Genomic DNA, 16,947 nt, shown 5'->3' on the forward strand with positions numbered 1-16,947 from the left:
TCCAGATTTCAGTAATTTGAGTCTTTCTTTTTTTTTTTTTTTTCTCCTGGAACAATCTATTTAAGTTTGTCAATTTTGTCAATTTTGTTGAAACTTCCAAAGAACCATTTATTGTTTCATTTATTTTTTCTGTTTTTTTCTCTTCTCTGTTTTGTTTATCACCACTCTAATTTTTATTTCTGTTCTTCTGCTTGCTTTGAGTTTAGTTTTCTCTCCTTTTTATAATTCCTTAAGGTGGGCTAGTTAGGTTATGAATTTGATATATTTCTTTTTTCAGATGTAGGCCTTTGTAGGTATAAATTTCCCTCTGAGCACTGCTTTCACTGAATCTCATTAGTTTTAGTATGTTGTGTTAATCTCAACATACTCTCTAATTTCCCTTGGTTTATTTCTTCAATCTGATGGTCATTTAGTAGTGTTGTTTAATTTTCACATATTTGTATATTTTGCGTATTTCTTTCTGTGTTGAGTTCCAATTTCATTTCACTGTGATCAGAGGACATACTTAGTATGATTTCAATCTTCATACATTTATTGAGGCCTGTTTTGTGGCCTCACAAAATGTTTATCCTTGAGAATGTTTTATATGCACTTGGAAGGAATATGTATTATAGTGTGCTGTTTTGGGGTTGACTGTTCTACAGATGTTTGTAAGGTCTATTTAGTTTATAGTGTTGTTCAAGTCTTGTATTTCCTTCTTGATCTTCTATCAAGTCTTTCTATCAATTATTGAAAATGGAGTATTGAAGTCTCCAGCTATTACTGTAGAACTGCCTCTTCTCTCCAATTCTGTCTACTTTTGGCATGTATTTTGGGATTTTGATGTTATGTGCATATATAAGATGCACATACGTTTATAATTGATATACCTTCTTGGTGGATTAACCCTTAAAATATTTTTATTGAAGTGTAGTTTATTTCCACTATTGTGTTAGTTTCAGGTATACTGCAAAGTGATTCAGTTATATGTATATATCTATATATATTTTCAGATTCTTTTCCAGTATAGGTTATTACAAGATATTGATTATCTTATAGTAGTTCCTTGTGCTACATAGTAAATCCTTATTTACCTATTTTATATGCAGTAGTAAGTATCTGTTAATCCCATACTCTTAATTTATCCCTCCTCTCCCACCATCTTTCTTCTTTGGCAACCATAAGTTTGTTTTCTAAATGGATTGACTTTTAAATATATATATATATATATATATATATATATATATATATATATATATATAATATCCTCTTTTTTAATCTTAACAATTTTTGTCATAAAATATACTTTGATATTTGGAGAGCTACTCTAGTTTTTAATTAGTTACTGTTTGTATGGGATAGCCTTTTCTATCTTTTTATTATACTTGCAACCAATTCATATCTTTGAATCTAAAATGAATCTCTTACAGACAATATACATCTGGATCATGTTTTTTAAAAAGTATCTGTTCTTCCAATCTCTCCTGTTAACTGGAGTTTAATCTGTTTGCATTTGAAACAATTACTGACAAGGAAGGACTTCTGACATTTTGCTATTTGCCTTCTAAAGTGTCTTATATCACCTCCCATTCCTCCATTACTACCTTTTTATTGTATTTTACTGATTTCGTTTTTCTTTCTTTCTTTTTTTTTTTTTTTTGTAGTTTACCACTTTGATTTCCTGCTTATTTCTTTTTCTGTATATTTTTAAGCTATTTTTGTAGTGGTTGCTCTGGGAATTAGAATTAGCATGTTAATTTGTAACAGTATATTTTGTATTAATACATACTGAATTTCAACATATAAAGTCATTGCTCCTATATAGCTCCACCCCCTTTATGTTGTTACTGACAGAAATTACACCTTCACACATTGTGTACCGTGAAGACAGATTTATATTGTTTTATATAGTCATCTTTTAAATCCTATATTAAAAAAGAGGAATCACAAAATATAGTAACACTGTCTTTTGTATTTATTTACATATATAGTTGGGCTTCCTGTAAAAAATTAGCCTGTAGTGCTGGAGACCCAGGAGATGCAGATTCCATCACTGGATCGGGGAAGATCCCCTGGAGGAGGGCATGGCACTATGGAATTCTCCAGGCAAGAATACTGGAGTGGGTTGCCATTCCCTTCTCCAGGGGATCTTCCTGACTCAGGGATCGAACCTGAGTCTCTGGCATTGCAGGCGGATTCTTTACTGTCTGAGCCACTAGGGAAGCCCGTAGTTACCTTTAGCCTGTGCTTTATTTCTTTGTGTAGATTCCAGTTTCCTTTTGGGGCTGCCTGCAGAACTCCTTAGCATTTTCTGCAGGGAAAACACAGGTCGTGAGACTATTTAGATTAAAATAGGAGAGACACCTTGGTAAACAGGGTTGATCAGGTAAAAATGACAGTGAACTTAAAGGGAGAGTTCAGAAAAATTCATGGCTCAATCACAAGATTTTCTTGATGATAGGGATGCTGCTGCTGCTGCTGCTGCTAAGTCGCTTCAGTCATGTCCGACTCTGTGAGACCCCATAGACGGCAGCTCACCAGGCTCCTCTGTCCCTGCGATTCTCCAGGCAAGAATACTGGAGTGGGTTGCCATTTCCTTCTCCAATGCATGCATGCGTGCTAAGTCGCTTCAGTCGTGTCCGATTCTGTGCGACCCCATGGACAGCAGCCCACCAGGCTCCTCTGTCCACGGGATTCTCTAGGCAAGGATACTGGAGTGGGTTGCCATTTCCTTCTCCAGACAGGGATTCTAAGTTCATTTATTCAGGATGCTGAGGGAAGTGTGCCGACAGTGGGACTGACTGCATTAAAGGTCTGAAGTGTATGTAAGAACTATGGGAGAGGAAGGTGAGACAAAAGTAGAACTGCATCCACCTATGCAGCTCCAACCAGTTAGAGATTCATTCCACCATGCTGGGTATTGTCCTTCCGAAGTTCTAACAATAAAGCCTTCTAGCGGCTCACTGTGGCGCCCAGGGCAGCTTCCGGTCTGCTCACCCTGTAGAGGGGGCCCTTGCTGGGAGGCAGATCCCAGCAGGCCTTGCGGGTGGCTCAGCACGACTGTGACGTATCTCGCTGTCAACTGCCGAACTGAGGCTGGCGTCGTGAGGGAAACTGCTTTACTCTCTGTGAGGAAAGCAGGAGACTGTGAGGGAGAAAGAGGCCGACGAGGAGGCCAAGGTTGGGCTAGGACTGAAGGAGGACTGACCCGGCAGGTGAAGGGTGGACTTGGTAGCAGCCGCAGCTTTTAGTTGCCATTGCTGCTGGGAGGTGGCGTCTTCCTCAGTGAGGTGGTTGGTTGACTAGGTCTCGGCGGCCATGGCGGTGAACTTTGGGGACCACACCAGTGGCTTTCGTCACAACGATGTAATCAGTTTCATTAATAGTGAGGTCCTCATGAACGGAGGCGACCATGATTTCTATACGGCCTTCCGCTCGCGATCCTGGAATGAGGTAGAGGATCGGCTGCGAGTTGTCATAGCTAACCCACAGGTGCCGCACGCCATCAAAAGGGCCTGTGCCTGGAGCGCGCTGGCCTTGAGCGTGCGTGCTGGCATGAGGCGGCAGGAGCGGCAGGAGTGTCAGATCCGGTGGCTGCAGGAGCAGGTAGAGGAGCAAGAGAAGGCTTACTGGGCCCTGGCCTTCAAGCTGCAGTGCCTGCGTGAGGAGCGGGAGGAGATGGTGTCACGGTTGCGCTTCACACAGGCCTTACTGCAGCAGGTGCTGAAGGAATGTGATGTGCTTCGTGGGCGGCTGCTCCAGGTCCCCGCATTGGCCCAAGAGATGGGGCCTGGGTCTCGAGCCGAGCAATTTGGGGCAGTAGCATGGCCCGTGAGCACGGAGCAGCAGGTGGCCATGGGGGTGCCTGGCAGGCCTTATTTTGAGGCAGCTGCTGATATGCTAAGGCAGATGCCTGCCCCGGAAGCTGCTGTTTATGTGCCAGGACCACCGAGTCCTTGGTCCCAGGCCATGCAACCCCCTATGCCAATGCCGATGCTGTATCCATTTCCATACCATGCACCATTCCCCATGGGATCACAATCCTTGCCACCTGTACCACCAGCAGAAGCAGAAGCTGCAGCAGTCCCATTTCAGATGCCTTCTGCGGGAGTCTATCTACCTGGCCCATTGGTTGCAATGGGCTTTCAAGAGAAGATAGCCCCCCCGGGCAACAAGAAGAGCTACAGCCAGGGAGGTCCTGAGATCCTGCAGGGTACAGTCCCCTTAGGGGGTATCAGAAGTCTTAACCAGGAAGACGGTCAGGAGAGGTTACAGGAGATGGTCCCCCTTGGGGATAGCTGGAGCCACAGCCAAGAAGAAGATCCAGAGAGACCCCAGGGGATGATCTCTCTGGGGACCAGTGGGAGCCACAGCCAGGAAGAAGTTCCCAGAAGACCCCAGGGGACTGTTCCCCTGGGGGACAGCAGAAACCAGAATCAGGAGAGAGATCTAGAGAGATTCCAGAGGATTCTCCCCCTGGAGTACAATAGAAGTCACAAGCAAGAAGATCCAGAGAGACCCCAGGGGACTGACCACCTGGGAGTCAGCAGAAGCCAGAGCCAGGAAGGAGGTCCAGAGAGGCCTCAGGCTACTGCCCAGGGGGACAGGTGGAGCCATGATGGGAGAGAAAACCCAGAGAAACAACAGCCTCAGGAGCAGAAGACCGAGAAACTGAAAGGGAAAGAAGCCTCAGAATCACACCACAAGGAGAAGTCTGCCTCAGGTTGCAGTTCAGTGAATTGGAAGTGCCCATGGTGTAAAGTGATGAATTTTCCGTGGTGCAAGTCCTGCTATAAATACAGGAAAGTCTGCAGGGCAGTTGGGAGTGGAGGCCCGGACTCAGGACAAACTCACCAATTTCAGGAAGGTAAGTAAGAATGGAAACACTCCAAAGAAAATCCAATTTCCTAAGAACTCAGACTCTTTTGATAAGAAAGTACTCATTTACTTTACAGAAAATGTGAAACCAAAATTATGATATAAAAAATTAAAGTAATTCATTATCCCATTACCTAAATAACAACTTTTTATCATTGTGGGTATACATATACATGTAAATAACGTGCATGCTCAGTGGCTTCAGTCATGTCCGACTCTTTGTGACCCTGTGGACTGTAGCCTGTCAGGCTCCTCTGTCCATGGGATTCTCTGGGCAAGAATACTGGAGTGGGCTACCATTGCCCTCCTCCAGGGGATCTTCCTGATCCAGCGATAAAACCCAAGTTTCTTATGTCTCCTGCATTGGCAGGTGGATTCTTTATCACTAGTGCCACCTGGAAAGCCCACACATAAATACATATGTGTGTATATATATATATATATATATATATATATATATATATGGTTTTCATTTACTTGAAGAAAGATGGATGGCTTTTAAGTATCATACTCTAAGGAATTTCTCCTAATTGAATTTATGTTCCCAGGTGCTGAATTCTACATGGTTGATACTGATTGATTGACATCCCAGAGAAGCTGAGGTCAAGACTTTTATTTTTCCTTTTTCACTCTTTTCTGTTTTCTTTCTTAAAAAAGAGAAATTATTTATTTATTTATGGCTGGCCATGCTGGGTCTTCATTGCTGCTCATGGGCTATCTTGTTGCAGCCAGAGGGATCTACTCTTCTTTGGGTTGTGTGGGCTTCTCATTATGGTGGCTTCTCTTGTTTCAGAGCCCAGGCTCTAAAGCTCTCAGGCTCAATAGTTGTAGTGCATGGGCTTAGTTGCATAATGTGGGATCTTCCCAGACCAGGGCTGGAACCTGTGTCCCCTGCAATGGCAGGTGGATTCGTAACTATTGGACCACAACGGAAGTCCCTCTGTTTTCTTATTAATCTTGTTTTCCAGAAAATGCCATGTCTTTGGCTTGAAACAGCCATGCATTTTTAGTTATAAGCTATACTGAATTTTAGGAACCCTGCTGTTCCTTGAAAATGCTATTGTTCATTTGTTAACTACTGCAAAGCTCATGTTTACTTCTTGTTTTTGTTTTTTAAGTTTTACAGGTGAGAGTGTGTTTTTATGTTTCTGAGCCCTACAGAATTTGCTTCTTCTGAAGAATCTGAACCTATCCCGTTGGATCTTCCAAGAGCCTAAGACATAATCCTCATTTCTTTCTGACCCATACCACGGTGAGGCCCCACACTGACTGGATCTGAGAAGAGAGAAAAGTCAGGAAAGAAGAGATGCTTTGGCACTTGGGAGAAAAGGAGGGCAAAAGAATTTTGTTAGGATTTAATTTCTCTGTTGGGACAAGGAATTCAGAGTTGAAGGATGAAGTGTTAAGTTGTATAGATGATAGCAAATTTGTTGAATTTCATTTAATTCATTAAACAAATAGTTATTTTCTGATATGTGTTAGAAGCTAGAGTTATATGTTAATATCTGGTGCATACCCTGTAACCTGATTTGGTGAGTTTGGTTAGACAACAGGAGAGAGCCAACTTTGGGATACATTTTATATCCGGAGTGATTTCTTTGTCTCTTATGTCATGTGGCCTTTGGTTAACGCAGTTGAAATAGTATCCAGATTATTTCTGTAGTTCTGGGGGCAAGAACAAAGAGATTTTTGTGGATGGACTTGATTTGCTAACAGCTCATCTCGTTGGTCCCAGATGACACAAATGAGTAATGGCAAAGAGCAGGAAAGTGCCCTCACAAAAGTGCAGGCAAGACTTTTCTGATACTCCTGATTTCCTCCCTCGAGAGGGACAGCTAGTTTCCTGGTTGCCTGAAAGACCACTGAGTGACTGTCTTAAAGAAGTGCTTGGGGGAGTGTTGGCGACACAGCTTCAGGCAGCCACCATCCCAAGGCCCTTTCCATCCAGTGGATGAAGAACAAAATGTGTTCTAAGGACAGACATCGTGCTGTGGATGGTGCTTCTCTTGGGAGGACTAATTGGATTAAAAGTAGAACTGGACTGGGACAAGAACTCTTGAGAATGCCCTTGGGCCCTTCTCTTCCACTTTGTGTGTTCTCTGCAGGCCCTCTGCTCCCCTGAGGCAGCTGCTGCAAGCCAGGGGGAGCCAGGGTGGAGCCCAGGGGCTGCGAAGTCAGATCAGCCTCCAGTCTGAACAAGAGGTGTCCTTGAGTTCCCCCTGGAGATTCCAGCTCACCAGGCTCAGCCTTTGTCAGAGGTTTCCTATTTCTAACTAGTAATAAAGAGTGTTCACTTACCTGCTGTGTCTTATATGTTGTGTGTACCGAGGGGCAGGTTTGCTCAGAAGTGGTGTTTTAAATCTGCCTCTTCCCTCCATCCCACTGAGGTGACTGGAGAATTCAATTTCATTCACTATTTAAGGGCCCCTCCTCTTTCTGTGAGTTACTCAAGAATTAGGGGGAGGGACTTCTGTGAGGTCTGCAGTCCATTGTGATTGTCCCTGCTCCCCTCACTGTCCAAGTCCTTGAAGGTGGGCTTCTCTGCTACTCCTGAGCCCATGGGGCACGAGAGGGGAGGAGAGGTTAGGTGAGCTGAGAAGGGGACTTCTGCTTAGGCTGGGAGCCCTAGTGCCTCCTTACCTGCACCAAGAAGCCATTTCCCTGAGGCTGTCTCCCAGAAGTGCCTTGAACAGAAATTTCTGCCCTGCAGGGCACTCAACCCTCCCTCCTATGCACAATCCCATCAAGGTGCTCAGGATTCTGGAGAAGAGCCAGGTTTAGCCAGTTGGCTAACTTGGCCAATGTTTCCGGAGGCAAAAGGGATAGAGTCTGGCTCCCTGCTTGCTGTAAAGACACACAGGGCAGAGAAAAGACATGAAACTGCCCCACCAGCGTCCTCGCTCCCAGGGTCCTGATTACTGGGAGGCCTTGGTTATTTGGGAGGGCACTGGGGCGGAAGGGGACCATCGGGAACATCAACATAAAGCTAAGCTTTCTGGGTTGGAGCCCTGGTTTTGTGATACACTTGTGTATGCTGATAACTCCCTGGAATTCTGGGAAGAGGAGATTTTGGAATTTTCCAGCATAATCCATTTTGGTGTACCAGCAGATCATTTTAGATCTCACTACATTTGCTGCATTTATGGTTTCATATGGACTCTGCTATTCATTGGTATACCTTTAGGTCTGCATGAAAGTATTCACCCTGTGCATAGCTTTTATATAGTTAATATAACTGTCTTTCAGGGCTGAATTTTCCCAAAGCAACCGGAATAACTGAGGCTGTCAAATCACTACTTTCTTCTGGGTTGGGTACACACAGGAAAAGGCAGGAGGTTTTTGAGGCAAGAACCTGGGCTTTGGAATTAGAGAGACTTGAGTTCAGATACTTGCTCTGCTATTCACTAGCTTTGTGACCTTAAACAAGTTACTGAACTTCTCTGAACCCCAGTGAGTGGCTGTTCCTTTTCCCTGCCCTTAAGGTTCTGCTCTGGATGATGTAGTAATGAATATATGGGATTATTAATGATCGTAACAGTTACCATTGAGTGCTTACTATGTACTAGGCACTCTAAGCACATTACCCTTTTGGTGACTGTATTATTAGTTCTTCCAAGTGAATATTATTATCCCCATTTTACAGATGTGGTAACTCAATACTGAAATTTGGGAGTTGGTGAAGCCTGGGTTCAAAATGATATTTTACTGATTCTGACATCTGCGCTCTCACCATTGTAACACACTGCCTTAACCTTTTACCTTTATTAAGTGATATACTTGTAAATTAACATGGATTATCAATGCCTAAGCCCAATGAAATGACTAATGGAGAGACTTTGAAGCGTAGTGGCAATCTGGTGGTCAGGAGCTGCTCTTTTAGAATCTCTCAGGCTTTGGGATATATGACCATCTAGGCTGCCAGTAAGTAGGACCACTAATTATTTCAGGACTGAAAAAAAAAAAAAAAGAGGGGCAGTAATTTAGGCAGTGGGAATGACTTGTATTAGATTCAACAGACCGGCCTTATGAAAAGGTCATTAAGCCTAGTTCAATATTAAGATAGGTACTTCCCTGGTGGTCCAATGGTTAAGACTCTGGGCTTTCACTGTATGGGGTGCGGGTTTGATCCCTGGTCGGGGAACTAAGATCCCACATGCCACGTGGCGTGGACAAGAAAAAAATACTATTAAGATAGAGCCCATCTTGCTTATCTAAAGTGAAAGTGAAAGTTGCTCAGTCATGTCTGACTCTTTGCAACCCCATGGACTGTATAGTCCATGAAGTTCTCCAGGCCAGAATACTGGAGTGGGTAGCCTTTCCCTTCTCCAGGGGATCTTTCCAACCCAGGGTTCGAACCCAGGTCTCCCACATTGCAGGTGGATTCTTTACCAGCTGAGCCACCAGGGAAGCCCAAGAATACTAGAGTGGGTAGCCTATCCCTTCTCCAGCGAATCTGCCCAACCAAGGAATCGAACCAGGGTCTCCTGCATTGCAGGTGGATTCTTTACCAACTGAGCTATCAGGGAAGCCAACAGCTTATCTAAAGTTGGTCTGAATTACTCAGTTTTTGTTTTAAGTGGGTAAGGTGCCAGTTCTAACAGTCCAGTAAGTTATGTCTATGTACTTTTCAGTGAGTAAGTAGGGGGAAAGGAGACTTCAAGTCTCCAGACATGTTGCAAACCGGGTAATGGAATCAATGTTTTTAAAATTGTGGTACCAAATCTATGATGGGATGGGAGAGAAAGACATAATTTCCTTATCGCAAGTTTTGTAAAGTCTCAACACTAAATAGTAGCAGACTTTTATTATGTGGTGCGGGCATTGTGTGCAGCACTCCTGAGTGGTTACGTCGCTTCTAGCATGTGACAGAGTGAGGGCGCTAAACTTCACATAAACTTTAGCATACCGAACCACCCTGGCCTGTGACCTTCTGAAGTTGCTGTAGAACAGAATTTCTCATTGACTATGTTTGTTCTTCAGTACTTAAGACAAGTGCTCAAGACCATGATGAAACCGGTGTAGGAAGTGCTGTTGCACTGGTAGCAATATCCCCAGGGGATCTATTTGGTAAACCCTGTTTGGTTTGCTGCTGGAAGCACTCTAGCCAATGGACCTCAGAATCCCCCCCGGTAGGTCAGATCCTGGCCCATCTAGCCCAACTTTTCTGGGGCTTAAAGCAATTGTAGAAAAGCATCATAGCCTCCTTAGGGTCAAGTTTACTTTATTACTATTTTAAAAAATTTTGGCTGCACTTGGTCTTTGTTGTGGTGCACAGGCTTTCTGTTAGTTACACCGTGCAGGGACTTCTCTAGTGGCTCATGGGCTTAGTTGCCCCACAGCATGTGGGATCTTAGTTCCCTGACCAGGGATTGAACCTGAGACCCTCCATTTGAAGGTGGATTCTTAACCACTGGACCACCAGGGAAGTCCCTTACATCAATTTTTAGATATTAAGAAATGCCAACAGGAGTTTCTAGCTCTTTACCACTTGATAGGTAAAGCAAACAGCATTCATGGAAAGAAGGCTACCTATGCACTGAGCACGGTGTTAGATTCTGTAGAGGCAATCATTATTGCCCTCAGCGGTCTCCTGTTCTGCTCAAAGAAATAAAACAAATATACACCAAACACCAGTTATCAGCCTTTTTTTCAATTGTTGGAACATATTTTCTGGCCTGCAGATGTTGGTTTTCAAAGGATTCTGTGTATCAAACAGTGTTATTTAACAAATAATTATTTTCTCAGTTAAAATTAAGAAAGTCTGTATAAAGTTTCCTCACACAAGGTTGATATGATTCCAACTAAGAGCAGTTACTTGCCATTTAAGCTTAGGATTTCTGAGAGGATTCATTGAGTATTGTTATTATTATTATTATGACATTCAGCCTAATCACAGGCAAATGGACCATTTTACTAGTCTCTTTGTAATACCGGCAATACAGCCAAATCCATCCTTTACTTAAACTTCTATGAACTTTGGGAGCACAAATTAGGAGAAAGTTGTATAGGAAGCTGGTAGTTTTAATACATGTTAAATACAGTGAGTGCTAAAAGATTTTAGAGCAGTCTAAGTTCAGTATGGACCATTTTAGTTTGCAAAGCTTCCGCGATAGATAGTTTCACATTATGTCCTCATTTGACTAAACAGTTGCTAGAAAAGTTGACTTTGTTTTACTTCAAAATAATATGCAATATTACAGTTTCACTTGTGATATTCTGTAGCTTTTTGTTTTTACGTTTATACCTACTATCTCATGTTTTATTCTTCATTGTGCACTACATTACAAAAATAATTGCACACAAGGCAAAACTTGTGATTACTTTTTTTGGTAGGCAGTATTAAACCATACTCTAGTGTTTAGAAAATGATGACAAAGAGCTCTCTGACGGTTTTGTCTGTAAGAACAAGTTTTAGGATATTTATTCTCATTAAAAAATTTTTTTGTTTGATATACATTTACTTTGATCACTTCAATAAGCCATATTGGTTCCAGGAAAGAAAAGAATGAGCAAATATTGAAAATTTCATGCCTTTACCATTACAATCCCTGATATTGTCTGGACAGTTTTGAAACTTCAGAACACATATGACCTGCTTTGTAAAAGACTCATACTATTGGACTCCCTGCTGATCGATGTTTCTAACATTTTTTCATGAAATATTTATTACTGATAAGGAAAAGAAAAATAATGCCGATATTGCATCTGTAACTACAAAATGCATTTAGAAATCCACCAATAGCTATTTTGCTTGCTGGGATATATTTCACTTGTATTTACTGAGCTGCTTAGGGAAACATTTATATAGTCCATTTCATTGCCAAATTTTGGTGTTTGTAGTGTATAGATCAAAGCGGTCATCTATGTTTTTCAAAGCATCAGAGATTTTGTAAAAAATGCTCAGGCCAAAAAAAAAAAAAAAAAATGTACGGACAAAATAGTCTCTGTGGGGACCTGCCTATCCCCACTTGTAGTCCAGTGGTTGAGAATCCACTTTCCAATGCAGCAGACGTGGGTTCCATTCCTGGTCAGGGAACTAAGATCCCACATGCCGTGGGGCAACTAAGCCTGTGCACTGCAACTAGAGAGGCCCACACGCTACAACGACTGAGTCCGTGAAGTCTAGAATGCTCGCTCCACAATTAGAGAAAGCCTTAGGGCTACAACAAAGAGCCAGCACAACCAAAAATAAATAAAGAAATAAATTAATTAATTAAAGAAAAATGGTTTTTTAAATTGTAGTCTCTTGGACTTTAATCTTTTAGTTTAAGCGTTAGTTGTGGAACCATTTTTGAGCTTCCAAGAAAGAGAATAGATTTTTATAAGGAAAGCTGGAGCCTCCCCTACAAAGAAGTGCTATTTTTTGTATTTATATCATATTCTGAGTGCCCCCACCGAGGATGAAGGGAAGTAGAAAAAAGATTCAGTCATGGTCCAGAGACAATGGGTTTGATGAGAACATCAAAGAGCTCCATGATGATTTATGTCTGTCAGGTGATGAGTTGTGGGATGTGAAGAATTGTTTCCAAAAACCCAAATGAGGCAGACCACAGGATTGTCGTTGGTAAACAATGAATGTGAAAGAAGTCAATGTCAGAAATGATATACTCCTTGAGACAAATAAGAAGCTACACTTTGCAGAGGGTTCTTTCAACAAAGGGAAAAAGGAAGGGGAAAGCAAGGGAGCTAACTACGTGCAAATGCCGTGTTAGGATCTGGGTGTATAAAGAGGAATACGACATCATTCTTGTTTTCTAGGAGTGCAAAGCCTAGTGGGAAAAAGAAACTTTGAGTGTCTCTTAGTTTTCAGACAGATCACGTATGTCATTTCACTTTTATCTTCACAGGGAAAGATAAGTAAAAACTGACTAGACATGGCCTTTATTTGATCTAGAAAAAGACTTGGGCAATAAGAATTTACCAGTATATTCGGGTCTGCCCAGTGTACAAGATGCCTGGACCACTTAAAAAACAAATGACTCAGGGATCTATTACTTTGCATGGATAAGCTGGTGATCCAGATCCCAGACTTTGAAGCCTAGACGAATAGACCTTGACTCTGTACGAACCTTCCATGGCCTACTGCCTAACAAGGCTCAGGATAGAACAGTGTATCTGACCTCATAAGACATATATAGATAGACATAGACATGCTACAAGTCAGGGCATGGGAACATTTGACAGTTGAGAAGTGTGAGAAGAATATTCTAGAAGTCAAAATTACAGTTTCTAGATAGGAAACTGAAGCCTGACCAATCTGGTGCAATGACCTCAGAATTAATATTGGGAGGCAGAGGAGGATATGGGGAGATGCACAGGCTGTGAGGTCAGCAACCTGTGTTCAAATCCAGGGCCTGACACTGACCAGTTGTGAAACCTTAAGCAGGCTATCCAGATCTCTGAGTTTTGGCTTCCTCATTGGTAAAATAAGGATAATAATAATATTTGCTTCAGAGGGTTGTTGATATAAATAAATGAGATAATTCATGCAACGTGCTTAGCAGGAGTGCCTGGAATGTAGTATTTGGTTAACAAATATATAAAACCTCAGAAGCAGGCAGAGTTTCAGCTAGAATTAGGGAGTACCTTCTGAGTCATGAAGGAGGTAAGCTTTGGACAAGTAAATGGAACTACATGCAGCAGACAGAAAGATAAAGACTTGGCTGTCTCAAGCAGGTTGTGCAGATTTAGAATATAAACCGAGTTAGATGTCCCACTAGTGTGCCCCTAGAGCCCCATCCCTCCCTCTATGACAGCTCTTAATGAGTGAATTTTAATTGTTTACTTGTCTGTCTTCACTGGACTATGAGTTATATGAGTTCAGGTTTATGCTTTTCCTCTCTCTGACCTAAGTAGCTACCGCAGTGACCGTCATACAGTGCTCATGCTCAGTTGCCCAGTTCTGTCTGACTCTTTGCGACCCCATAGACTGTAGCCCGCCAGGTTCCTCTGTCCATGGAATTCTCTAGGCAAGAATATTGGAGCGGGTTGCTGTTTCCTTCTCCAGGGGATCTTCCCAACCCAGGGATCGAACTCGAATCTCCTGTGTCTCCTGCCTCGGCAGGTGGATTCTTTACCACTGGGAAGCCCCCATCATACAATATGACCTGGGAAGCCCCTGTCATACAGTAGATGCTCATAAATGTTGGTTGAAAGAATAAACATTTTTTAGAGGCTTAAATGAGCACACACAACACTGTTTCTGAATCTTGACTTACAAAAGGGTATTAGGAAAATTAACCTCATAGATAAACCAACATATTATCATAAGAAGGTGTCCCCTTTTTTAAAAAACACTTTTATTTTTTTCTTGTCTCATTTTTGTAAAGGAAGTGAATTTCAGTAAGAGAGAATGTGTAAACTCACCACAGGTGACAATATTATAACACTGTCACAGGAGAATTCACACCTATAGATGAGCTAGTTGAAGAACAAAGTTAGTTTTGAAAGGTTAGAGAAAAAGATTTTGAAATGTCAGATCCACTCTATAAAACTAACCACCCTTGCCATCATCCTTTTAATCTAACTGGGTTTGAGAATAGCCTAGGGCATTTGAAATGAAGACAATTAACACCTCAGACAGGGCATCCACACACAATATACTGTCACCTCTCAGAGACCTCAGGAGGTGGCACGTTTAGATAAGAAGATACTTTTGACCTTGGCTGACAGTTTGTCAATGCTTTTATATTTGATTTAAAAGACATTTATATTCTAAAAGGCTGTCGTTTGCTTAAACTGTGAAGTTCTCTTCCTTTTCCTCATGATTTTTATTTCTTAGTTTATTTAAAAACAACAAGAATGAAAATGTTTTCTTTGCTGGGTGAGACCTGAGGAAACAACTCTTGCTGCTTGCATTTAAATGAGTTCAGTCCATCCCTCCTCTGGCTCTCTCTAAAGAAGGCTTGGCTTTTGTTTAAAGCCCAGAATGTTAAAGTTGGAAGTAGCCTTAGGGGTCATCTGGTTCAACACCTTTTAACAGATGGAGAAAATGAGGCTCAGAGAGAGGAAATGATTTAGTAGCAAACTATGGAGTGTAATCAGACTCTCATAATTGCTGTGGGCCAAAAAAAAAAAAAAAAAAAAGTGGACCAGAGGCATGTAGGATCAAATTTGTGTGTGTGTATTTTTTCCTCTTATTTTCTTGCGAGCACTAATTTCACTCTCTCAACAAATATATTTGGCATCTAATATGTTCCAGATACTGAAGATACAGTGGTGACCACGGCACACAGAATCCTGCCATCATGGACCCTATGTTCTAGTGCAGGAGACAGACAATGAACAATCAGATAATTCTGCTTCTAAGGGGATTATATTTGTATTAGAGGGCCCAGTCTTCCTTCGTCTTTCTCTATTGGCGCCCTGCAGCTTCTCTTGCTTCCCCCTTGTATTTTTCACCCTTTCCTCTCTTGTGGGTCTGGTGAGAGAGAAGAGAGCCATTACAATTCCTCTTTCTTTACACTTCAAGCTCAGTGTGAAATTTTGAATTTGTTAAAATCAGGTTTAGTACCCATGTAGCACTAGAGTGAAAATGTCAGTGTTTTTCATCAATACTGCAGTAGTGGGCTGGCTCGGCTGTCAGCTTGCTTGTGAGATGACAATGAAGGACTGGATGTGAGAGTTGTACTAGTACCTTATAATTTATCTGTTCCTTTTTAATACAGTTTTAGTTGTGCTGAACCCCATCGTACCTGGCTGCTTTGACGGGTGTACTATTTTAGCAACACAGGACAAAACAGAGAACGAAAAGAAGAATGCATGCTACACTTTTGCTGTCAGCTCGAGGTTGCGACGTTCCTAAATTTGCAGATGATTTGTTCAGGGTTGTTCAGAGACAAAAAAGCTTAGGTTTTGTTTTTCCTATGTGACACTGCATGTTCTCAGAGTTCACCTCGTAGGTGGGCTGCTGTCCACAAGGAGTGAATGAGGGGATCCCTTCCCTATCTTCCTCTTGCATCTTTGAAATTCCACCATTGTGATGGATTTGTCCACTCAAAATATAAAGAGTTCAGGGCGGACTAACTTCTCAAATCCTTAACACTGGTGTATGTGTTCACTTATCAGATCAATTTCTTCCCTGACCCAAAGCATGAAAAAGGGTGACAGATGGAGTCGGCCGTAGCAAGTGAAGTAGGAAGATAATGAGACAATCTTGGTTCGGTTCCCCAGAGCCATCCCCCAGTCTGCTGTTTTATTTTATTTTTTTTTATTCTTGGTGTGGCAAGTGAATGTAGGAGGCTTATGTTTACAGTTTATCTACCAAAGTTGATAGATTCTAAGGTTGAGCATGCATCAATCAAGGAGAGTTATTATGAGCTGCCATTTAAATGGTAGAGGGTTGTTTTCAACCCTAGGGGAATGCAAATATCTGGCTTTTGGCGTAAGGCAGCTCTGCAACATCTGATCCATCGGTAGGACTAGTGAGGATTTAAAAATTATTCTCCCTATTGGGGTCCCAGATGGGCAAGGCTCTCAAGGAACTAGGTGTGACATTGTTGAAGAGACACAACAGACAACATAATTTCAGCTACTTAAATTTCAGTTTTAAAAAGTATTTTACAGGGACTTCTCTGGTGGTCCAGTGTTTTAAGAGTTCACCTTCCAATGTAGGGGGTGTGGGTTTGATGAAGATCCCCTGGAGGAGGGCATGGCAACCCCCTCCAGTGTTCTTGCCTGGAGAATCCCATGGACAGATGAGCCTGGTGGGCTATAGTCCACAGGGTTGCAAAGAATTGGACACAACTGAAGCGACTTAACATACATGCATGGGGTGCTAAGATCCCAGATGCCTTGCAGCCAAAAAACCAAAGCATAAAACAGAAGCAATATTATAAAAAATTCCATAAAGACTAAAAATGGTCTACATCAAAAACAATCTAAAAAGAAAAAGTATTTTACACACTCAAAAGAAAAAACGTAGAGGAGTGTTCAGCTTCAAACATTAAACAAGTTCTTGTTCTAGTGAAAAATGAGAAAGTCTGGGGGAAATATTACTTCACAGCACATCTTGAAATACAAGAGAGAAGGAAATAAAGGTTGAAAGGTTCTAAAAAATTTGATAGCTTAGCATCAATTGAACAAAAACCA

At 42.0% G+C, this 16,947-nt stretch overlaps 1 protein-coding gene across 1 annotated transcript; it reads left to right on the plus strand.

The window, feature by feature from the left end:
- The first annotated feature begins 3,297 nt into the window (after positions 1–3,297).
- Positions 3,298–15,661, plus strand: TEX13D (TEX13 family member D). Its single transcript, XM_043897367.1, has 2 exons — positions 3,298–4,846; positions 15,525–15,661. The coding sequence occupies exons 1-2, from the start codon at positions 3,298–3,300 to the stop codon at positions 15,659–15,661; spliced, it is 1,686 nt and encodes a 561-aa protein (XP_043753302.1).
- Positions 15,662–16,947: the final 1,286 nt, after the last annotated feature.

This window comes from Cervus elaphus, chromosome X, assembly GCF_910594005.1.
Source record: "Cervus elaphus chromosome X, mCerEla1.1, whole genome shotgun sequence".
Classification (NCBI taxonomy): Eukaryota; Metazoa; Chordata; class Mammalia; order Artiodactyla; family Cervidae; genus Cervus; species Cervus elaphus.